Here is a 24,954-nt window from a genome sequence, read left to right on the forward strand (position 1 = left end):
TTCCAAACACACTGTTATAAATAATGGCACATGTACTTCTGCCGAGTTAAAGTTCATGTTAGGTCTGTATACAGCTATCTTACCTAGAGGTCTAGAAATAACTTAGCTTTATTGCATTAGTGGGGCATGTGACTTACTGTTTTTCTGAACTTATCAAGAACGAAGTCAACAAGTGTAAATATCCTTCAATGAATTTGCACTGTTACAAATTGCGCTACTCCACTGACTGCCAATTGCCTTATAGGTAGGTAAATTACTGAGTATAACAATTACGATGACTTAATAATAAATAATCCCGTTAGTCATATAATATTACGCAGTAACAAGCGGGGTAACTGCTAAATTTCTCTAGGATAAAGATTTGCTTGACAGAGTTATCTCCCTTTGTCCGGCGTGTATGCATCTAATCAGTTGGGAGATACTGACATATTACTTTTCGTTTATATTTCTTCGAATACGCCGATTTATACGTTTTATCCACGACGCGTCAAACTGAAGGTATGCAAATATAACAGTATTTGTCAGCTGTATTCATTGATTGACACATTATTTCTTTACCTGTCTCCACGTTGACAAATGTAATAGCTCTCCTTGCAGTTATTTTGTGCATACATTTGTAACCAAATTTGCGATTTTGACTTTTGTGTAACAGCTCGTAAATTACAAAAGATTTATTTTTTTTATCTGAATCAGCATGCTATTTCACAAAACCAGCTATCATTAGTCCATGAAAACATTCATAGAAAAATGTATGAGTAATAATCTTTCTTCCCCAATAGTAAATTTGAGATAACCAGCATTATTAATAGAACCGACTGGTTTCTTTCAGTTGACAATTCCTGGTTACACCATCTGAGATGCTTCATAATTGTTGATGATGGGATGTTTCACAAATTCATTTTGTTTCATTTATATAATAATAATATCATTTGTCTAGATAATTATTTTGAAAACCTGGTGAAATAGTCTTAAGAATTTTTATGGGAGATTCATCGGCGTTATTTTTTTTATCATAATATTTTTTTAGCTCTCTATATGTTGACCACCACATTAGACGCACAACTGCATTTCTACTCTAACACCAACACCACACTTGAAACACATTTTTGGTCCTAGACTCCCTCTTCGCACGTTTCTTAGGTGAATTCCGCAGAATTCATTTGCGCAAGCTTTGTTACAAGGAAATGAAGAACCGATCATTAGCCATTTACAGTTATTTTTGTTTGTTATATATATATATATATATATATATATATATATATATATATATATATATATATATATATATATATATATATATATATAATTGCCTTAATTATAATATGGAGGAGTTTGAGAGACTATCTGCAATCAAGCCTTCTAAAAATAGATTCAATCTTGACAGAAGAACCCCTGACTTGCCGAGGCGAGCTCTGGTTGATCCAACGAATGAAACTGATTAAAAGTATTCATGACACCAATTAACAATTTCACGCTGATGGTGCATCTCATGAATGGTCAACATTCAGAATCATGCGGGATACCTAAGGTTTTATCGATGCTACAATGAATGACCAACGAGCGGCGAGGATACTTAATTATCTCGACAATCAAAGATATTTTTTTAGAGTAAAGTTTATTGTAGCGGTAGATACCGCCGAAGTAAACGATAATTGCATTATCCGTGACAAACGTTCCCCTGTACGATTACATCACACTGGACATATTGTTACGTTAAATAAAAATTCCAAACCAGGAATGTTGACAAACCGTATTTTGAACGAGCGATATATCCGCTAAATGATAAACCTAGCACTGATGATCTCAAACCGATGAAATATTCGAAAATAAATTGTGGAAGGAAACTAGTAATGGAGCATTTTACAAATGCAACACGTGGAAAAAACTAACACATCTACCACGTGAAAAAATAAACAAATGGGCGGAATCAGTCAAAGATAAAGGAACTACAAAAAATGATGTTGCTAAGTTAGAAAAATCACTAAAATTCCAATAATGGTACAAACAATAACAGGAGAAGTATCATACAAGCCAAAATATTTATCGAGAGGAGCTCCGATAAATGTCGTTGATCATAATGCGCATGCTTGGATTTCTGCTATAACAATATTCCCAAGAGATAGAACCGTTAGATTTTGCCAAGGAAAAATATTTGATTTTGTTAACGAAATAAGTAATAATGAGTCTGTGTCGGTGCGGCTATTTCAGAATTCCGAAGAAAATCATGACGAATTAATTAAACCTGATGGCAGTATATGTATCGAAGAAAATTAATTTGATCAGTTTGTAAGACCTAATGGTGAAATTTATCGAACAGAATTTCTTCATACAAAAATAAATGATCTTGCGTCGAAATACACCAACGATTACGAAAAGTAGCTCAGTACTTGTTTTACGATTCCACCAGACGTGACTCACTTTGCTAGAGAGAAAAATTCATGGAAAACAACTCGGTTGGATTTTCTCGATGATATAATATCAAGTTGTGTCGAATACGGACACGGTGGATTACGGAATACCAGATACGATTACATAAATACGAGATCTCTTGATATGGCTACGTGTTATCCATGAAGTTTTCTCGGTATGGGTGAATACTTGGAATATTTTAGGCGAATTCCGATATCCAACACACGAGATGACCCTAGTATCGATAAATGGACCTCTATCAGATATTGATTTAACTTTATTTGCACGAATCACGTCTTTTAAGTTTGCCGAAGGTCTTCATCCGATTTGTTATATATGGTTTGGTAAATACTTTTCAGAAAAAAATGTGGGCACCAGTAGTTTTATTATCTATATATGTTCGATGTAAAAATACTAACACCATTAGCAATAAGTTAAGCGATTATATCATATAAATCACAGAAACAAATTTGGCAAAAGGAAAAGAAAAAACGATATTTGCATCGTAATGAGGATGAAGATAAAATCGATTACGAAAATAAACTCGCTAAGGATCTCGGTAGAAAAATAAGTGGTAAGTTGTTGTCGATTAGTTATCGATAATGCTGAACTAGACTTTATAATTGCTGACACAGCGAAGAAGAATACCTGTTAACCGAAAAACAGCTTATCTGTCAAATGGAACTAAATAAGGTAAATTTGTAATTATAACTCTGATAGTGAGTCACCGCAGTTTACTCATTTAATATCTTCGATGCTCGCCGACGTATCAATAAACCTACTGTCGATGGTGAACAGATTTCCTAAACTTGCTGTAAGAGTAGCTACAGATTCGTTTAGTATCGACAAGAAACATATAAATCGATTGAAACAGCTGGATATCGACACTGAATCATCATGGGGTGGATGGAGAATAAAACGAGAACAATTGCACAGCTATGAAGAAACATCTGATGTTGAGCATACAAATATTTGTCGTGAAAAAACAATCAAATATCAGTATCATCAGCACCATTGATCCCGTAATGAGATATAAAACAGTTTATTTGAACGAACCAGGATGTTCTGGATAAAACAACACGTGCCATTGAATTATTTCGTGGACTTTATGTAATTGTGTTAACCCCTACACATAGACTCGCCAGAGAATTTAACGAACGAGGACTTAAATCTCATACTTATCACAGCTTCTTTCGATGGAAAGGAGATATATGGACTCCAGAACGAATGAGTGAAAAATGTATTCCAACAATTATTTGGGATGAAATATGTACAGTGTTGCTGGAGACATTAAAAACCTTTCTTGATTGGTTGTTGATGAAAAATTCTGATGTGATAATATGTGGTGATCATGGTCAACAATCGCCTTTTGCTGGATTGTCTCCACTTGAATGGCTCAAACATTTCGTAGATTGTTATGAAGAAATAACTGATGATCATAGAGCACTTGATCCAGAATGAAGAGAGCTTAAGAAATTAATCAGACTACAAACAAATGAAGTTCAGTGTGAAATAATGCATGAGATAATTTCAGAAACTCCTATGAACAATTTTAGGAATATGTGGAGACTAGATGATTTGATAGTTACAGGTAGAAAGATCGTTCGTGATACACTTTAACAGCAATTATTTCTTTTACATATAGAAAAGTTTTCAAGTCTACCTGTACCATTGTGCTATCGACCATTAGATATTAGAAAACAAATATCGAAGTTGAAATTTCAGGTGATGAGAAACACATTCTTTTATTGAATGATATTGTTTAAGTTCCTGTCAGTGTTGTTGAGAGCGCGTTAATGATGGACAAAACTCCGTGGACTCTGTAATATGCTATAACGATTCCTTCGTGACAAGGATTAACTATTTCTGATACAAATATTTGGATTGTTGATGATCGTATTGAATGATCAAATTTAATTTATCTCGCAGTGTCTCGAGTCAGAAGAATATTCTCAACTACGGAGGTTTGTCATCGACTGCGCAGTGAATAATAATAAAACTTAGGAAATCAACGACGATGTAGTAACGAAAAATTAGCTACTTATAAGCAGTGTGATATAACAAAAATAAGCGCGACTTTGATCTCGATGCTGAATTTATCATGACATTGAAATAACGACAGAATAATCGTTGTGCGAGCTGTAACATAGTAATCTTGTGGCAGTATTCAAATAATAATCCAATATATTTTACTATAGATATAATTAATAGTAGTCTTGGTCACACACGTGAAAATGAGATGCTGACCTGTCTTGAGTGTAATAGACGTAGAGGCGATAGTTCACAAAAGTTAACGCGGTGGTTAATTGTGTGTCTTAAGGAATTACTTGTAATAGTTCACGTACAAATCCACGCTGAGGAGCAGTTGAATCTAATCTGTAGATTGCAGGTCTACCCGTATATCTTACCGTGCTGGAAATTTTATGTGTCGTCACACTCCAAATAGAATAAGTTGCTCTTTTTTTACCACCTTCAAGTTCACCAGGTTGATATAAATATCATACAGTCACATTACTTAGTACTGGTTGTTTTGAGAAGGAGACATGTCGTTGTATTGGTATAATCTTTTGTGATCGCATTAATGGGTTTCATATAAATTGCACGAGTAATTTCAATATTTCACGCAGTTATCACGCTTGGTAGTCTTGCAAACCATTCAGAGAACTCTTATCCCCGGACTTAAGGTCGGTGGATATTTCCTTTGCATATTGATATCCAAATAACCGCTCAGCCAGTGTTCGATTAAATCGTTCAGCGATTGCCTGATCGCGATGAATTGCGATATGTCCTCGTCTGATTTTGACGTTATGTTTTCTTTATCAGAGATGATACTGCACCAAGAAATTCCTTGTCAGGATCAACCTGTAGCAAATGTGGCCATCGTGGACCACCATGTTCATAAATTCGTTCAAACGCAGAAGCAACTTCAGTTGCTGTTTTAATTGATAATTGTTCTGCTTGTTTATATCTACTTGCAACGTCAACGACAGTCAACGTGTATTTGTATGTGCGTAATTGACAATTACGTGTTTTAATAGTATCGTGCGTTAAAAAATATCTGCTTGATGAACTTTATTGGGAGTGCTGACATCAGAATGTGCGTACTGGATTTGTTTAGGTGGTGGTAGTATAATTTGCCATATTGCAAGTCGTGCTAACCAATATGCAGCAACAGAACCTGTGACATTTGCTGCATCAGCAAGTTTACTAATCACTGCTCTACACTTCCAATATCCTCTTGGGCTATAATAAGTCGATTCCGTAATAATAATAATAATCGGTTGATTAATGACCGACGCCTAATACTAGTTTAACTTTCATCGCGGACTTTACAAAGAAGCTAGCAAATTTTTCTCTGAGAGATTTATTTTTTTATGGAATTTAACGAGTAAATCAACTTGACATCTGCAATATGCCGCTGTAAATCCTTATTTTTATACGCTACATCATGAACGTGACATGCTTGATCAATCGCATTTATTGGACGCTCTCCGGGTCTTGGTTGATCTCGCTTGTCAAGTCGGATATCAAGTCGGGTTCCAGGACTACAATAATTATATCCAGGAAGGTGTGTTTCTCCTGAATACTTTGCCCATGGCGCTCCTGATAATTTTCCTAATGAAGCAGCGATATCTCCACCTGTTTTCCTTGACTTGTCAAAGGAGATAAATTTGTATGTTTTGTACCACATTTCACACACTTGCCTGTAGGTGTGCGCTTTTTATTTTTTGTTATTGCTGTTGTTAATCCACTTATATGGGTGGGGGCTCTGTATCGAACACAATATAAATCCATATTATTTATTATATTTGTGCAACATGGATATCATGGATTTTTTAGCGACACGAAAGAAAGAGCTAGTCAAGCATCATCCAGCGCTACCAAATTCTATCAGAGCAATTATCATAGGTCCATCTGGGTCTGGTAAGACACAATTGTTGCTTAATCTGAAAATGAGATGGCTCAAGTCGGATAGGTTATGTTTAGTGGAACAAGCTGTAGATGATCAGAGAAGCTATGATGTGCTTAAAGATTTTAATGAAAACGCAAAATTGTTGGACGAGGATGGCAATGATATTATTGATTTTATCATCGATATTGATGAAGCCCCACATGTAGATGACCTTGATGGATTTATTAATAATCTCGTAGTATACGATGATGTGATGCTGGACAAGCAATCAAATCCACCTCGGATATCTTCTCGAGGAAGACACAAAAAACACAGACGTGATTTATGTTACTCAGCGATATACACAAATACCTAAAGTGATCAGAGATAACTGCAATATTTTAGTTGTGCTTATTAGTGTCGATACACATACTCTGCGAAATATTCATCAGAGTTGGTGTTCAGGGGATATGGATATGATTAAGTTCAAAAACTTCTTTTCACGTGCGCAAGCTACCCCACACGGATTTATCACGATATATTTACACGATCCTCGGTCGCAATATCGTGTAGGTCTTGAAAAAAAATTTTGGTTAAAAAACAGCAACAGGGAGGGTGACGACCAACAGTGCGTGTCTGACGGGTAAACAAACACACAAAAGAACATAGAACACAATTAATTTTACTATATGTTCTGTACATTTGTTTCTCAATACTGGCCTGTCCACTGTGCGACAATCAATACAAATCACATGTTAATTTAAAATACCTTCAAATATGACTTCACAGTAAAGTTCTTGTCAAAGATTGACCTGCATATTTTGGAGAGGCTGGACTGTCAACAGAGCAGTATGTAAACATAACACAGATTTCACTTCCAGATTATCATCAAGGCCTTATTACTCACTGTGCACTGTCGCCGAAATACACACGGAAAGCCACATCCTGAGCTTATATTCTCAAGAATAAACAATTACCTTTAAATCCCTACAAAAAAAAAATGCATAAATTTAACTCTTATATCACCACCAAAATGAAAAAATGTGCTAAAAATAGACTAGAACTACATTCAAGGGTACTGAACTGGAAGTACTAATTGTGAACCGATTCCAAAACCACAAGAGTCAAAGATAAAGTAACCCAATTAGAGAAATCTCGGTCAGTTAGAGTCTCTGGTTTGGCGTTATTGACCTTGTATTTTTCATTTTCGTAAGAAGCTTTATTTTCGTGAATGGACTTGTCTAAAAAGTAGCCTGTTCGCCTTCCCTGCTGCTATCCTGGAGGTAAGGTCTTCTTTATGTATCAAAAGTGTCCTACAGGTAAGGTCTTCTTTATGTATCAATAGTGTCCTACAGGTAAGGTCTTCTTTATGTATCAATAGTGTCCTGCAGGTAAGGTCTTTATGTATCAGTAGTGTCCTACAGGTAAGGTCTTCTTTATGTATCAATAGTGTCCTACAGGTAAGGTCTTGTTTATGTATCAATAGTGTCCTGCAGGTAAGGTCTTTATGTATCAATAGTGTCCTACAGGTAAGGTCTTCTTTATGTATCAATAGTATCCTGCATGTAAGGTCTTCTTTATGTATCAATAGTATCCTGCAGGTATGGTCTTCTTTATGTATCAGTAGTGTCCTACAGGTAAGGTCTTCTTTATGTATCAATAGTATCCTGCATGTAAAGTCTTCTTTATGTATCAATAGTATCCTGCAGGTATGCTCTTCTTTATGTATCAATAGTGTCCTACAGGCAAGGTCTTCTTTATGTATCAATAGTGTCCTACAGGTAAGGTATTCTTCATGTATCAATAGTATCCTACAGGTAATGTTGTTGTTGTGGGGTTTAACGCCATTTTTCAGCACATGATAGGCTATACATGGCGGCCAGTATTAATGGTGGAGGAAGAACCCGGGAAAACCCCGGAAAGAACCACCAACCCACGAGAAGCTACTGGCAAGCTTTCTCACATACCCACATTGGCTGAATCCTAGACTCGAACCGGCGCAGACAGAGGTGAGATGGCAGTGATCCGTAACGGAGAGCGCATTAGACCACTCGGTCCCCCCCCCCCCCACAGACAATGTCTTCTTCATGTACTAGTAGTATCCTGCAGGTAAGGTCTTCTTTATGTATCATTAATATCCTACAGGTAATGTGTTCTTCATATACCAATAGTATTCTTTGTCACACAGTCTGTGAACCAAAAATAGTAAACTTGGTACATATTTGTCAAATCCAAATGTTTGAGTCGATTTCACATGGACATTATTTCGAAGAAAGCTGTACATTGGGGAACTATATCGAACATTGCACCTCATATTCATGTGGACATTTACTTTGGTACATCTTTTAAAGAAGTGTTTGGATAATTCATTATCTTTGTATACTATTCGATCTCTGCTACTGTTTTAGTCGACTGTACTCGTTGTTATCTTTTTTGAAAGATTTAATATTAAATATGGCTGAAGGTTGAACATTTTTCTAGTCAAAGTTTTAAACTGTAATTTGAGACAGATAAATGTATTTTGTTTAGTCTAAAGCTCTGGTTATTGAAAAACGTGAAAAAAGATCCTTCTTTATGTCTGAACTGTATTCTGTTAGATGAACAATTCAAAGTAATATTCAGCATATATAATTATCTGTCAATTTATTACTGGCTATGGATGTGTCTATCCCAGAAAAGAGATCCTTCTTTATGTCTGAACTTGAATCTGTTCGATGAATAATTCAAAGTAATATTCAACATGTATAATTATCTGTCAATTTATTACAGGATATGGATGTGTCTATCCCAGAATTTATGCATCAGTGATTCTTTTTAGGTGTTTGTGCAGACCTATACTTGAATGCCCTCCATAGACTGAACAGAGATTTTCAAGGCAATTTTAATATTGACAATTTCAAATTGGAAGCCAGCTTCTCGCGTGACCTCTCAGTCAAAGGTTCAAGTGCCGTGATAATTAGGGTTCGATCTACATGCAAACATGAAGTATACATTTGTAAGTAGATTCCATTTATAAAAAGATAGGCTCATAAAACCGTAGATTTTTCATTGATAATGCTGTCACCAAGCTTTAAAATCAATACTTTTGGTTGAATAACTAATTATTAAATAACTGTTTTGATCTTATCGGAATATACGCAGAACAACAAACGCAATACTTCAGTAAGAAGAAATACAAATTCGAATGTTTACAGATATTTTCATCGTGTTTATTCTTGATCATTTGTTCAGGTTGCTTAGTCGTCAGATAGATCTTAAAGTCCACTCTGCTTGCTCAGACCTACTATATTTGCTCCTCTCTACAGAACTACCAATTATGCCTTCAACAGCCCGCCCCAATTCTTCTCATCCGTCATGTGTATGTACGTCGTGTATTTCATTAAAAGTATCTAGGGTGACAGATTCTTCTCATCCATGTCGTGTATTCACGTCGAATAATAATAGATCAGTATCTGGATTTTTTCCTAAGAGGATGTACAATTTCAGTAAAAGTCTCTATGATGACAGATTTCTGCTGTGATGTAATTAGCTGCTGCCATTACAAGTTCCCTGAATTACGAACGCATTCTAAATATTCCAGCCGGTCTCAACCTCACACTATCGCTGGAAGAGGGAGAATACATAAACCTCTTTGAGGGAGAGGGTGTGAGCCACAAGTACACTCTGGATCAAATTCGAGGTCTTGCAGAGGATGGACAACTTCACATCGAGAAAATATGGACAGATGAAGGCAATCATGTAGCTTACGTTATGTTCTCAAACGGCAAAAATGTGAAACGAGAAGATAAATAAGACCAGAGATGTGTATGACAGTCTCTTAACTGCTTTACAATAGCCTTAAACAAAACCAAAGGCAAATACTAAGATGACTGGCTGAAGTCTTTGATGTTATCTCTAACGAATTTGTAAAACTTAAAGATATATATTCTGGCTGTGAAATAAATGAATCTTTACAGATGATATCATAATTATATCAAGCGCAGATATATATATATATATATATATATATATATATATACCAGTGAAGTGGAAACATTGTATTGTCATGAGAGACAATGCAAAATATATCCACTTCACAATGAAATATTTCCTTATATCTACTAAAAAGCTGTAAATTTTATTTTTATTAAATATCTTTCAGATAAAAAGTAACCCATTTAGATTAAGTTACCCAACTGTCATGATTAACTGTTTTAGCAAATTGTATTGAAAGCAGTTTTTTAATCTTGCAATTCAAATATGTATTATTTCAGTAAAGATTTTGGTTTTTGTGTAATAATTTGTAAAATCCCTTGCATTGCATCAGCGTATTGTATATTTCTTCCTATATTCTAAGTGAGTGAATTTAGTATTCGGCAAAATTAATACAATGATGGCTTGAGCAGCAAACTCCTTACTGCTGTCGGTATGAGTTAAGTACATATACTTAATGGAAAAGGTGTTACAGCGAATGTTTCTATAATGACATACATGAAGCTAAAGAACAGATATCAGGAAGGTTGTGAACTTCGAAGTCAAACGGAAAATGAAAAAGCACCCAGTCAAGGATTATAAGATGGGTGGAGCACCAAGGGGATAACCTTTCTAGTATTGGGTTATTATCTCCGAATCACATATAAGCAGTGTTGGGATGTGCCTAGCTAGTTCCTTCCGATACACTTAACGATAGGAGTTCACCTTTCTTATAGGTAATTAACTATGATCTTTATTTGTAAGATTTTCATTTGGGTAGCAATGCAAGCATGTGAATGTTTTGAGCTGTTGAGTTTGATGTATTTTGGTTACCATTCAATTCTAGCTCCAGGTATTTGAAAAAATGTTGCACTCGTAATTTATAAACATATATCTCCATGTTTTGGAAAGTTCACTTGTATTAAGAACTTTTATTTATCTGTAATCGTAGTGTTGATTTATTATAATGAGCACTTTTGATAAAATTGCTTTCTTGTGTACTCCATAAAAATGTACAACCAAACCTCACCCGATTGATTACATGGAAAGCCCCGGGTATTACACTTCCCCATTGCACATGATACAAATGTTTGCCATACCAGTTAACTAAAATATGAACTATTCAGACAGGTATTTTAATATCAATCAACTTTTTAAAGAGTGTCCAATAATTGACCCTATCAAATACCTTACTAGCATCTAAAAATCATGCAAACTCTGGGCTGCCATGTTCTACATAATAGCTGACAGTTTCCTTAAAGGCATATAGGCATAAATCTGTTGAATGCTGCTTTTTAAAACCAAACTGATTATCGGAGATTATGACTTCACATCATTGCAGCATGAAGCATTCACATATTTTTGAAATAAGTCATAAGAGCTATATATCTGAAGTTATTTTTGTCTGCCAGGTTACCAGTTTTGGTTTTAGTAGCGGTATAATTGTAACTTTTGTGAAATCATCTGGTGCAAAGTTATGCACATACATACAATTAAATAAAATCATCAATAACACATTAAGTCGAGTATCTGAAAATTTAAAATGTTTCACAAATAAAATATCTGATCCTGGACATTTACCCCCTATTTGTTTTTTATTGTACTTATGACCTCAGATAATGTGATTACATCAATACGAGCAGAAGGGGTATTCAATGCTGAGAGCACAAACTTCTTATTCGATTCATTTTTAATAATATTAAGTCTTCCAAATGTTTTTTTCACATGTTGCATATATTATTCTGACCATGGTTCCCATCAATGCAAATTGGTAGTTTATTGAAAGTTGTAGTAGTATTTTGTTTAACTTGCTTCCAGAATTCACGTTGGTAGATATTTTCACATTTTTGTGCTAGCGAGTCTGCTCTGTTTTACTTCCTCCTTCTTGCATAATCTAAGAGCATACTTAAATTGTGCTCTTGTTTGGCGCATTTGGTTACTGAGATGGCCGTGACAAGGTTTACTGTTCTCACGCCACATAAGGTAAACATTTCGTGCAAAGTCGTGATGTTCTTTGACACAGTCATTCTAGCCTGGTATAACCCGGTGACTATGTTTGGATTTACTAGTCAAGCTATTACCAGAGTTCGACAAAGCTTTTACTATATCAGTGTATAATCCATTTATCTGTTTCGTATGCACCTGGTTAGTGCAGCCGTGGTCATTACAGATCGCAACACAATGTGGGATCTCAATCTTGGTTAATAAGAATGCAGATGTCTTGAGTATAATTCAGTTTTTCTTCAGAAGTAAGGTCTGACCAATTGATGTTGCATTTCAAGTTTAAGAGTTCATTGGGGCAAGAATCAAATCTGGGAAGTAGATCAGTCCTAATAGTCATTAAAGTAGGATGATGGTCGGACCCTAGTAGGGTGTGTAGTATTCTCATATCACTTATAGTGGAATGAGCAGACTGTGTAGAGACACAATGTTCCTACCAAGATACTGTATTGTGTGCATCACTGACGGAACTAAACTTTGTTATGTGGTCTACTATTAGTTTTAAGTCCGATATTACCAAGTTAGCTTATTTATTGTACGTATGTTGGAACATCGTCTGGAAATGAAGAAGAAATCAAAAGATTGTTCCAAAGATATTACAGGTCTGTATAAAATACCAGAAATGATGTTTATAATATTGATATCATGTACATTTTATGGTCTAGACTGAAATTAACGTAAGATACATCAGCATCTTTGGAAGAAAATTGTAGGACAAAATGAAGTCTTTGTTTGGAACTCCTCAGTCATTGTATATAAATACATAATCATGTATCCAAACAATGTGGGATGTTGGAATAAACTCATTCCAAACTGTTTGGTATATAGGAGTCAGTTTCTAATTCATGTACCTATCTACCATTTCTAAATAGAAATCCATTATGTTCGTGCATATACCTGAGTATTAAATTCCCATTAGCTAGTAAGCAAGTTCCAGTGCACTGAGTCCTTTCATTCGGCCTTGTTCCGTTATTTATGGTGGTTGAGTGGGGTGTGTGAAGTTTATTGTTACTGAGCGCTTGACAGACTGAGATAAGAGAATCATGCATGAGAGCTTTGGGATAAGTACCATTTAGGTACGTCATGCCTTCGGTTACAGGTTGGAAACAGCTATGACACTAACCTATTTGGTACTCTCTCTCTATATATATATATATATATATATATATATATATAATCAATAACAGTGAAGAACACACATGAAAAGACACATATACAAAGAGATATATACACATATAACTTATATTTCCATTTGGCAAAACAACCAGAATTATCCAAAATAACGAAAAGGTCAATAATAATAATAATAATAATAATAATAATGATCATTTGAAGAGTGTCAGGCTGGGAAAAATAATGATGTACCATGTGTTTAAAACAAATAACAAAATTCAACTGACAACTACACTGGTTTCTGAACATACTGGCGTTTTAACTGAACATATTGGTGTTTTAACTGAACATATTGGTGTTTTAGCTGAACATATTGGTGTTTTGCTGAACATACTCGCGTTTTAGCTGAACCTATTGGTGTTTTAAAAGAACATATTGGTGTTTTAGCTGAACATACTGGTGTTTTAGCTGAACATACTGGTGTCACAGCTGAGCATACTCGTGTTTTAGCTGAACATATTGGTGTTTTAGCTGAACATACTAGTGTGTTAGCTGAACATACTCATGTTTTAGCTGAACATACTGGTGTTTTAGCTGAACATACTCGTGTTTTAGCTGAACATACTCGTGATTTGGCTGAACATATTCGTGTTTTAGCTGAACATACTCGTGTTTTAGCTGAACATATTGGTGTTTTAGCTGAACATACTAGTGTTTTAGCTGAACGCACTCGTGTTTTCGCTGACCCTATTGGTGTTTTAGCTGAACATACTCATGTTTTAGCTGAACATACTGGTGTCATAGCTGAACATATTGGTGTTTTAGCTGAACATACTGGTGTTTTAGCTGAACATACTGGTGTTTTAGCTGAACACACTCGTGTTTTAGCTGAACACACTGGTGCTTTAGCTGAACAGACTGGTGCTTTAGCTGAACATACTGGTGTTTTAACTTAACATACTGGTGTTTTAGTTGAACACACTCGTGTTTTCGCTGAACCTATTGGTGTTTTAGCTGAACATACTAATGTTTTAGCTGAACATACTGGTGTCATAGCTGAACATATTAGTGTTTTAGCTGAACATACTGGTGTTTTAGCTGAACATACTCGTGTTTTAGCTGAACACACTGGTGTTTTAGCTGAACATACTGGTGTTTTAACTGAACATACTGGTGTTTTAGCTGAACACACTTGTGTTTTAGCTGAACATGCTCGTGTTTTAGCTGAAAATACTTGTGTCGTAGCTGAACACACTCGTGTTTTAGCTGAACATACTCATGTTTTAGCTGAACATACTGGTGTGTTTTAGCTGAACGTATTGGTGCTTTAGCTGAACATACTCGTGTTTTAGCTGTACATACTCATGTTTTAGCTGAACATACTGGTGTTTTAACTGAACACACTCGTGTTTTAGCTGAACATACTCGTGTTTTAGCTGAATATACTGGTGTCATAGCTGAACACACTCGTGTTTTAGCTGAACATACTTATGTTTTAGCTGAACATATTGGTGTTTTAGCTGAACATACTCATGTTTTAGCTGAACATACTGGTGTCTTTTAGCTGAACATATTGGTGTTTTAGCTAAGCATACTTGTGTTTTAGCAATTCATCTTCTTGTACATGTACGCCATATGCATCAAATATGTCAATAAAATTGAAGAAGGTGCTGTCTGCAGATAAAAAATTTCAGTTTAGTATTTTTGAACAGGAAAAAATAAAAGCAAGAAACGAGAATAATTTTAGACAACAGTAAATACATATGATCCTCAAAACACACAAAAAATCATTTATTTATATCTTGGCTCAAAACATATAAATATGAATTAGGGACGGGGATTGATCTACAAGTTTACTGATTTGCAGCATTCTTGTTTTTATTGCATACTAATTATTATCTGTGGCTGTACATTACCACTCATATGGCACGGCACATATGTACAGGTTATGCTCAGGTTTAATATGTAGTCATTGGTCGACTGAAGCAAAGAAACTGCGAGTACTTCAGAAACATGTATCTTGGGGGGAAAATCACAGGTTTGTATCTATGTCCAAAGTAAAAATGAATGTTGATTGTTAAAGCCGTGTAATTGTTTTGACTTAGAATGAACTACCATTGAATACCCTCTTTGCCAAACTGCCATCACCAACGGTTAAGGAAAGAACTTGCACCCTGCTTTTGAACTCGTCAATGTTGATGTAACACCCCTGAAAATAAAGATAATTTGGTATTAAAACAATCACACATTTCAGGACAGGAGAAGTTCTTTTGACAAAAACAGCTATGCCTAAGCCAAAACTAGCCAGGCTGTGACGACAGACTGAATATCATTTAATTTCAACATGGACATTTTAGGAATATTAATAGACAGAAACAATTAAACATAAATAAACAGACCTGCAGATGTCGGTGTCCCCCGGCAGTTTCCTCATAGGCAGTTCTGCCATGAGCCATTCGCCTGTTATTGAATCCAATCAGGTCTCCCGGTCTCAGACGTAGCTTTCTCTGAAAACATACTGTACTCCATCATGTTTGCTTATTTTTTTTCATATATTTTGTAGTTCATTAAATAGAAGCAGTCAGTTTTGATTATTACACATGTTCTTCAAAACATTACTGTTGCCATCACCATCTTCATCTTACGTGATTGCTTATTTGCTTTATATTAATGTCTTTATTAAACTTGGTGTATACATCGAACTCCATCTAAATAGGCTTAAAATCAATTTTTTGGCGTGATTTTAAATAATATTAAAGAAAATGTATCTATAATAAATTTGTTTCAAAGAAATGTCGAGCATTAAGGTAATAAAATGGCAACTTACATACTGGCATTTTGACCACTGGTCAACATATAATACATTTTACTAAAAAAGACTGAGATATTGTACATAAAGCTACCAATTTAAATCAAATTTACGTACATAAGATATGGATCAACTTTAATTATTCATTTCAGTAGTAAAAATTACAATTTCAAGTTAAAATATCAATAGATATTCAGTTAGAAACATTGAGATTCAGGGATTCTACTTGATTTTGTTATAACACAAGTATATGCATATTTGACTTTATGAAAACCAGACTGAATTATCGGGTCAACTTACGTATGAAGGTGATGTTTTTATCATGTTTGCAAATTTCAGGTAGGCGTCGTAGTAACAATCCAGATCTTCCTACATTGAATAAGAATAATAGAGAGGAGAAGAAAATAAAAATATGTTAAATCAGAAAAAAATATATGCAAAATGTCTTAGTCTGAAAAGAGAGGAAAATGAAAAGAAGTTTATTTAAGAGATAGTTTACTTCTGGATGAATTTAACACTTTTCCATCCCGATGAAGAATAAAATCGAGAATGATGAGAAATTAAGAAATTAATATAGAGAATTATAAACTAGAGGAGCCAACACATTGGTTGATCGCACAGAGTGAAATGGCAACATGATGTGACTGAATGAATGATAAAGACTTGTTATAGTTATCAAACATTCTGATATTAAAATAGTCATTTCTATGAATGCTGCTTTTTGGTACATGTCCAAATAATAATAATAATTCTTAATATCTTATAGAATAGCACTGTTAAATACCCAGCTACCTGGCAAAGATTCGGTTTTCGTGTTGCTGTGAACTATTGCACCTGCTTCATGCAGATACAAGGTGTGAACTTGATGCAGTTTGACGATGTGTTTTCTAAACTACCTTATAAAGTCATACCACTTCATAATGTGTGTTTCTATTACCCTGCAAAGGCATACCAAGTATGTTTCAAGCACCTTACAAAGTCATACCACCCTATGATGTGTATTCCTGCATCTTACAAAGTCACACCACTTCATTGTGTATGTTCATGCTATTTGTATCATTATTCATTTGTGATGTATACTTCTAGTACCTTACAAAGTCACACCACTTCATTGTGTATGTTCATGCTATTTGTATCATTATTCATTTGAGATGTATACTTCTAGTACCTTACAAAGTCATACTCTTCATGTCGTGTTTCAAGTACCTTTCAAAGTCATACCAATTCAACCAGTTATCCAGTTATACATCACAAAATTACCATAGTTGGTATTACTGCTGACCATGTTACTGATGGCGAAGATGTTTTACACAGCGCTGTATTTTTTATACGGACATGCCACAATATTAGTTGTTCTTTCTATACGAAATTGATATATTAAATGACTTACTTCAGGTACTGCCATTGGAGATTGCGTTCCTGGATTCCAATTAACCCTCACAACCTAGGAGAAATTAAATTATCAAATAATAAATACGTCCCTGTTTTTATACGACATTTACAGATTTTATGTCATACAAAAAACAAATCATTTTTTCTTGTCAACTGAATTATGAACTGATTAGGAAAATATTTTCCAGGGTAATTACATGTAATTCTGTCTCTAAAACTCACTTTCGATACTTCTTTCAGTAAATCATATTAACAACAAACAACTAAGAAAATTGCCAATCAATTTGTAAAATGTAGAGAAATAAATCAGCATCACAAAGCATGTAATATCATCTGCCTGCATGACCAAATAACAAGAATATGAAAGTTTTATGCAGATAATAAATGAATATCCTGTCCTGTTTTTAAATTGTTTTTCTGATTTTCAGACAGGTTTGAATAGGACTTTCAGCACATGTCAATACCATTAAAACTGTATTGGGAACAAATATTTTTTAACTGAAAACAATTAGGAGATGAAGGTACATTATCATGTAAAAGACTCATATGCCGCACAATTCCAAATTTGAAAATATATTTTCCATACATCAAACTCTAAAGTTTGCAAAACTGTATTTAAAAAAAATCATGAAGAGAGAGAGAGAGAGAGAGAGAGAGAGAGATTGCAACTTGCCTCACCGGCGTCATTGACCTCAATATGTTTTCTTTCATTGACAATGTGTACTGGATGTTCCCTGTAAAATATTGGTTTTAAGCTGCAGAGTAGTGATATATTGAACACTATTTTAGTCAGTCAAGCATATGAAATGGACCATAAGGAAACCCTATGGATAATGAGGGAGTCATGTTCATCAAGACGTATCGTCCCACCAAGTTTCACGATTCATGTATACAGTGAGGCAAACACCTAGGTGGTCATAAGCTGAAAACAAAGATTTAGCCCAAGCCAGAAAAATGTGAAATGTAGGTCAAAGTGATATTTTGTATGAGTATTGTATTAATAAAGATGTATACAATCATCTAGTTTAATGATTCAAGCATTAACAGCTAAAAAAATAATTTAATCAATGTCGGTACAGTGCAAATTAAGGGTCAGTGACCTACTGTTGTGATAAGGGTGCGGTACTTATAACTTTGCATTGTCTCACCAATTTTCATAATTCATGGTATCTCAGAAGTCACATAGAATGTAAAACAAGAATCCTTATGTAGTCACGATCTATATATATAACTTAACCTTAATCAGAAAAGGCAAAATTTTAAGTAAATTACGTTTTCCTAGAAACTTACCCGATCACATTATCGTTATGATTATTGCCTACTACCACCCAAATCCAGTCAAATTAACAAAAGACAAATATTGTATTTTTCTATTTCATTTAGACAAAGGGTAATAACTATAGCTCAATACCTCCCCTTGCCACTGAGCAATATGTGAACATGGATGCTCGCATGGGGGGGGGGGTCTGAGAATTTATTTAAGTCATGTGATTGGGTAATTATTTTCAGAGAAACATAATTTACTTTAAAAATTTGATTTCTCATTCAAATGCATTCTCTCATCACATAACATTAGGACAATAGGTAATAGAAGGAGGGAATGATGAGCATTTAACATCTACCTTGGGTATCCTTCTCGGGAAATATGGCTGGATTTCCTAATCAAATGATAACTATTCTCTTGACTGGCAAGCAGCACAGCCTAAGGTCACATAATTGTGATTTTTATCCAGTTAAGAAGATGAATATCAAAAACCTTCTTAGCTACAAACTTTCACTGGTGAATGCAGCGAAGTTAATAGGCTATGTTGGCTCTTAATTGTGTCTGGTGGTCATCTGGGCTGCCAACCCAGGACCCACCATATGCAGAGTTTGTCTCTGTGAAGCTAAATCTTTGAGGTAAAAGCTAAGGTTGATTATGCATGCCAGCCATCAGCTTCTACTATGTCTTGGATCAAACGTTGCACTTGAACACGAGGCTCACAGACATGGTCCTAATCTCATGAGCTGAAATCTTCATAAGGCGATGATTACTGTGCAGAAAAATGGACGGAATGTTCGACTGGCTGCCTGCACAATTCACCTATCTTGCTAGTGAATTCAACGGTGATTCAAATGGACGTTCTCATGACCAGGCGGAATGTGCATTGCCGCCCTTGACTGCAAGTCAGACAAAAAAAGTAACCATAGATGCCAAGTCCATACAACAAAGACGTGGCCACTATACACTAACGAGATTGAAAGTGGTTTGCAGAATGTCTTTATCCACCACAGAAGAAGACTGTCTGCAGCGTAGTACATGTCTAATGCTGGGAGGTCTGTGAAGATGGCGTCTTATACCAGCGAGAATGGAAAGAACATCTTAAGTTCGCTCTCGGAAAAATGAAGGCTTTGGAATTGCTTGGGTCACTGATCTTGCCAGATGAATTCTGCATTTTACTTTTTCCGACTGTGGGGAAAGTTCCCTACTGCTGAGAATGATGGAAGAAGGGGCTGACTTGCCCCTCGTCATAACTAAATGAAGCCTTGTCCTTTATGCATGTGGAAAAGATGGGTTGTGGCAGACATTCTGAGTTACAATATTCCATAAATTCCCCAAACCGCCGCCTTGAAGCTAAGCTCAGTCCGCTCTATTGTGGGATCTGAGTATGAACTATCATCAGGTTTATCCCCACACCCTGTGTGAGTCGTCCTGGACAGACTGATATTTGGATAATACATTCCCGAAGGCATATATGAGGTGTAACATTCGCCTATAAGACTGTTACGGTACCGTCCAAGAGGGTAAGCCGTGAGTAAATGGCTAGCCGTATCAGCAAGATATAGCCACTGAATCGATACGGACGGCTTGTTGAAAATCAAAACAGCCAATCCGGGTCAGTTGTACAGACGGATATGCACAGGGCTGTACTGCCGGAGTAATTCTAATGTTAAGAGGACTGACACATTTATCAATCCGATATCATCCATGTGAATGGGCCATAGCTCTACTTGACTAAGTATGGGGTGATATCTAACGGAAGCCATACATTCAATGAATGGTATAGATCAAGAACCGGACGGCTGGACAGTACGATCGGTAACCAATACAGCATCAAATCTGGAGAGCAGCTAGACGGTGTGGCTATAGATCTGGATGGCTAGATGGTATGGTCTGCAGCCGAAACGTTATCAAAGGTGTAGCTAAATTCAAGACAGTATAAGCACCATGCTACTGGACCTGCAGGCTCGAAGGCCATGCTCGGACATGCGGGGGATTGACACGAACTGCCTGCCTAGAACTGAGTGGAAACTCCCCCAGTGTCAAAATTCTCGCCTAAAGCAACTGGACGGAAGGACATAGAAATGGTTATTCCAATCATTAATAAACCCCACGCCACCAGGACTGACAGCCCCAAAGGCCATGCTTAGACATGCGGAGAGACTTACGCCACCTGGGCTGCCATAAATTGGATGGAATCTTCCCAAGGTATAGAAATTATCCAGATGTAGTAGCGTCAAAGAGATGGCTAGACCAAAACATTACTCTTTGAATTCTAAAGTACAAAATATAAGTACTCTCGGTTCTTTGATTTCTCACTTTACTGCGGTCCTTGCAGTTTTCCTTGGAACTGTCGACCATTTATGGTCGGACCAACTGGCGCACATGCTGAACGTAGAGGCGGTACACGTGAGATTACTTGCTTGCTGATTCTTGCATTTAGTATACTTAGTCGTCATGGTTTTAATTCTGAAATGACAAAGAGATAGAGAGAGAGAGACCATCATTCGTCTCGCATAAATACATTCAGAATTATAATTTCGAATTTGTTTTATTATCTAACTATTGCTCTTTCGAATATATTGGTAAAAAGCTCATTATAGCTTATGTTGATCTATGTGTTAAATCAAGCCGACGTTAAATAATTACTATAGTTAATTGTGTTAAACGTCGGAGAAATCCACTATACCAGGGGCGACAAATAAATAGCTTGCGCAAACACGAACTTCAATACGTTCTAATATAGTGTAGACGTGAATAGCATTGCTGTCGGAGAATGCCGAAACAGCCCGCACAGGAGAAAAAGTCCTCATGATTATGGTAAACATTAAAATAATGTATGCAACGTGCAGAATAATCTTTAATACACCCGAAAATAACAAAAAATTAAATGGATGACAGGAAGATAGCACGTTTCGGGAGGCGAAGTCAACATAAACATGTCATCTCACAAGCGAAGACTTAAACTGGCGCCACCTGTTGGCGTCAAAGGATGGCGATGGAAAACAGTTATTGTCCTTTGTCAATATTTGAAGGAGAAAAATGATTTTCGTCTTTAGTAGCGCTGGATACGGGAGGTAGTAGACTTATATCCTACCGTTCAAGGGATCCGGAAGCGTATTTGAAAGAGAAATGTTAAATGCTCGTCACAGTGAATTTCTGTGTTTGAAAGGATGTTGTACGAGTAGACATATAAAAAGAGCATTTAGGTTAATGATTCTAACATAAACAGTGCTTGACAACGAGCCCAAGTCCATGAAGCATGAAAAATTAGTCACAGCTGCCTACTTTGTAGTGAGGATAGATACGTAGTAATTTACATTGATCCCTCACCAGCTTAAAACAAATGCAACAAAAGTCAATGGAGCGTAAATGTGGGACACAATGTCCCCTTTTTGTAACGAGGGTGCAATAATTATCAAAACGCATCTCCTTTCAATTTTTTGGTAGGCATAATAATGTCGTATGCAGGGTGCATGTGATATATTTCGTCACGAACTACATATCCAAACTTGTCCCAAGTCATTAAAATGTGAAATGTAGGTGATAATGAATATTGTATTCTCTGAGTGTGGTATTAATAGAGATGTATACAGCCACCTTGTATGATACTTGTAATGTAAGCAGAACCTGAAAAATTAATCTTAAAACTCAAAATGCAACGAAGGTCAGTGAAGCGTGAAATTATCCCAAGTCATTAAAATGTGAAATGTAGGTGACAATGAATTTTGTATGCTCTGAGTGTGGTATTAACATAGATGTATACAGCCACCTTGTATGATGATTGTAACATAAGCAGAAGCTGAAGAATTAATCTTAAAACTCAGAATGTAACAAAGGTCAGTGAAGCGTGAAATATGAGTAAGAGTCACCTACTTCTGTCATAAGGTGTAGGCTCTTCACGATCCATCCCTCACCAGTATTTATGATTCCACATGAACATGTATGTATACAGTGAAACCTAAGCTAGGACCGCTCCTGTGTCCTAGTGGTTATAGTGTCCGCCTCGGATGCGGGAGGTCGTGGGTTCGAACCCCGGCCGAGTCAAACCAAAGACTTACGAAGATGGTATTAACAGCTGCCTCGCTAGGCGCTCAACATTAAGAGGTCAGTGTTGGGACTGGTCGGCCTGGTGTCAGGATAATGTGACTGGGTGGGACATCATGCTACATATCTGCGGCATGATGCCTTAGTGCTAGACATCACTATAAACTGCCTCACCGCAGACATCATAGCGATATGGCTGATTTTGTTTAATGCTACGTTAAAAATCATAATCACACACAAACCTGAGTTAAGCACCAAAACTTTAAAAAGAATGTAGAACTAATAATGTTCGCGCATGTACTACCTTAGCCCTTGAACACCCCCTCCATGAAACCCACTCCAGAGTCTTGTCTAGCACACGGGAATAAGGAGCGGTTGCAGCGGAAACACTCCCACGGCTACACTAACCCGAGTCTCGCTATCTCGGGTTCTTTATGGTAGGTTTTTGTATTTGGAGTGCTATCCTGCTGAATCTGTCTGAGGACTGGCGCTCAAGAGCGTGACAGATTTCTACCCCAGTGGGATACCGTCTTATTCCTTGCTTTTTGTCGCCGACTGAGTCGCTGAGTCGTCGACTGGTTGTCCTGTGGTTGCTGGCTGTGTCGCAGAGTCACCGACTGAGTCGCTGGGTCGCTGAGTAGTCGACTGGTTGTCCTGTGGTTGCCGGCTGTGTCGCAGAGTCACCGACTTCGTTGCAGACTTGGTCGCAGAGTAGCCGACTGGGTCGCAGAGTTTCCGGACTGCGTTTATTCTGGTCGCCGAGTAGCATCATTATCCGATCGAGAGAGAGGACAGTGCGAATTGATGAAAGAAGAGTTATATTAAGTCAAAACGTGCATTGACGCAAGACCTCTGTGTTCCTTGATCGAGCCTTGTAGCGACTGTCTTTTGGTCGACGAAAGACCTTGTCCCTACTCTTTCCGATTGCCTGGCCTAACTCTCTCCTGTCCGACGAAATACATATAAATGTGCTTGCTCTGGTGGGTGGTTAGCCTGCTACACTTGCAAGGGGACGTCTTCACACAATACCACTTCATAACACACTCCCATAGCAGCCAGTGGCGGAATTACGCGATTCAAATCTAAGAAGCTAGATGGCACTACATAGCCTGAAAAAACATTTAAAATCAAAATATAAACTTTAAAGAAATGAAAATTACATTCACGAAACGAAAATTGAAGTACATCGGTTTTCCTCGTTACAGAGGCTTAAATTTGTATCTGAGTTATATGTACGACTCTGATACCGGGGTAGTACACAAGCTATCTAATTGGTAAAGGTAAGCGATAAATATCATGCAAAGAGGAAAGGTTACCTGGCTGAATGGATTCTCGCAAATATGACTGGGACTCTAGTAAGTACTTCGAACTCAGCGGGGTATCGCATCCGGAATTCGCCGGTAACACGCAACAAATCTACAAAGGTAGTATCTCCTCCCTTCACAGTGTCGTCAAATCTGTCATCATAAAACCAAGATGATCCACGTGAAACGAATAACGATACATATAATAATAAATAATAACATCTTTGCATTAGATTTATCAATTATTAGTTTTGCTCGCTTGCTTTCCCCAGAAATATCATTAAACCCCGCTTTAAAAGGCTCGAGTAGGCGCATCGTTCAAGTTTGATCAAAGATGAAACAAAACAAAACGAAACTTAACTAAACTAATCTTGATAAATACAAACCTAACCTGGACAGCAAAAGAGATCATATATTTTAGGCAAGTGCAATGACTGTAGCATGCAGTGCCCAGCGCAGAAATTGCTGTAATATTTGAGCGTTTTAACAATTAGTGTGAGTGATTTTCTATATAAATAAATTGGGGGCGGGGAAAAACTGCATTATATTTTAGTTTAGCAAACTCTTATGTCATTGAAAACGTTTTCAAATGACACACTAACATCTGTCACACCACAATCCTTTCCAGGATATTACCCACAATTACTTGCCAAGATGGCGAATATTCGTACAGGTATTTCCGTCGTCTATTACAAAATAATAATTTTGACTGAAATTAAAATAGAGGAGTTGTTTCTTTTAATCTGTCAATAAATGTTACACTAATCGACAGAAA

At 36.4% G+C, this 24,954-nt stretch overlaps 2 protein-coding genes across 2 annotated transcripts in view; one reads left to right on the forward strand and one right to left on the reverse strand.

Moving 5' to 3' along the window:
• The window catches only part of LOC149772996 (uncharacterized), a 78,491-nt gene extending 66,659 nt beyond the window's left edge, over positions 1-11,832 (forward strand). The window contains exons 7-8 of the mRNA XM_089946978.1: positions 9,120-9,296; positions 9,882-11,832. Coding sequence (XP_089803104.1) covers positions 9,120-9,296; positions 9,882-10,093 — 389 coding nt within the window. The 3' untranslated portion in view covers positions 10,094-11,832. The remainder of the gene's footprint in view (positions 1-9,119; positions 9,297-9,881) is intronic.
• A 1,645-nt stretch (positions 11,833-13,477) lies between these two features.
• Positions 13,478-24,954, reverse strand: part of LOC149772997 (gamma-butyrobetaine dioxygenase-like) — a 64,381-nt gene continuing 52,904 nt past the window's right edge. Inside the window, exons 10-15 of the mRNA XM_089946977.1 lie at positions 24,192-24,332; positions 18,241-18,301; positions 17,566-17,619; positions 16,476-16,544; positions 15,766-15,873; positions 13,478-15,575 (exon numbers count right to left, since the gene is read on the reverse strand). Coding sequence (XP_089803103.1) covers positions 15,468-15,575; positions 15,766-15,873; positions 16,476-16,544; positions 17,566-17,619; positions 18,241-18,301; positions 24,192-24,332 — 541 coding nt within the window. The 3' untranslated portion in view covers positions 13,478-15,467. The remainder of the gene's footprint in view (positions 15,576-15,765; positions 15,874-16,475; positions 16,545-17,565; positions 17,620-18,240; positions 18,302-24,191; positions 24,333-24,954) is intronic.

Source organism: Sinohyriopsis cumingii, unplaced genomic scaffold, assembly GCF_028554795.1.
Source record: "Sinohyriopsis cumingii isolate HCF-2022 unplaced genomic scaffold, ASM2855479v2 utg000938l, whole genome shotgun sequence".
NCBI classification, from domain to species: Eukaryota; Metazoa; Mollusca; class Bivalvia; order Unionida; family Unionidae; genus Sinohyriopsis; species Sinohyriopsis cumingii.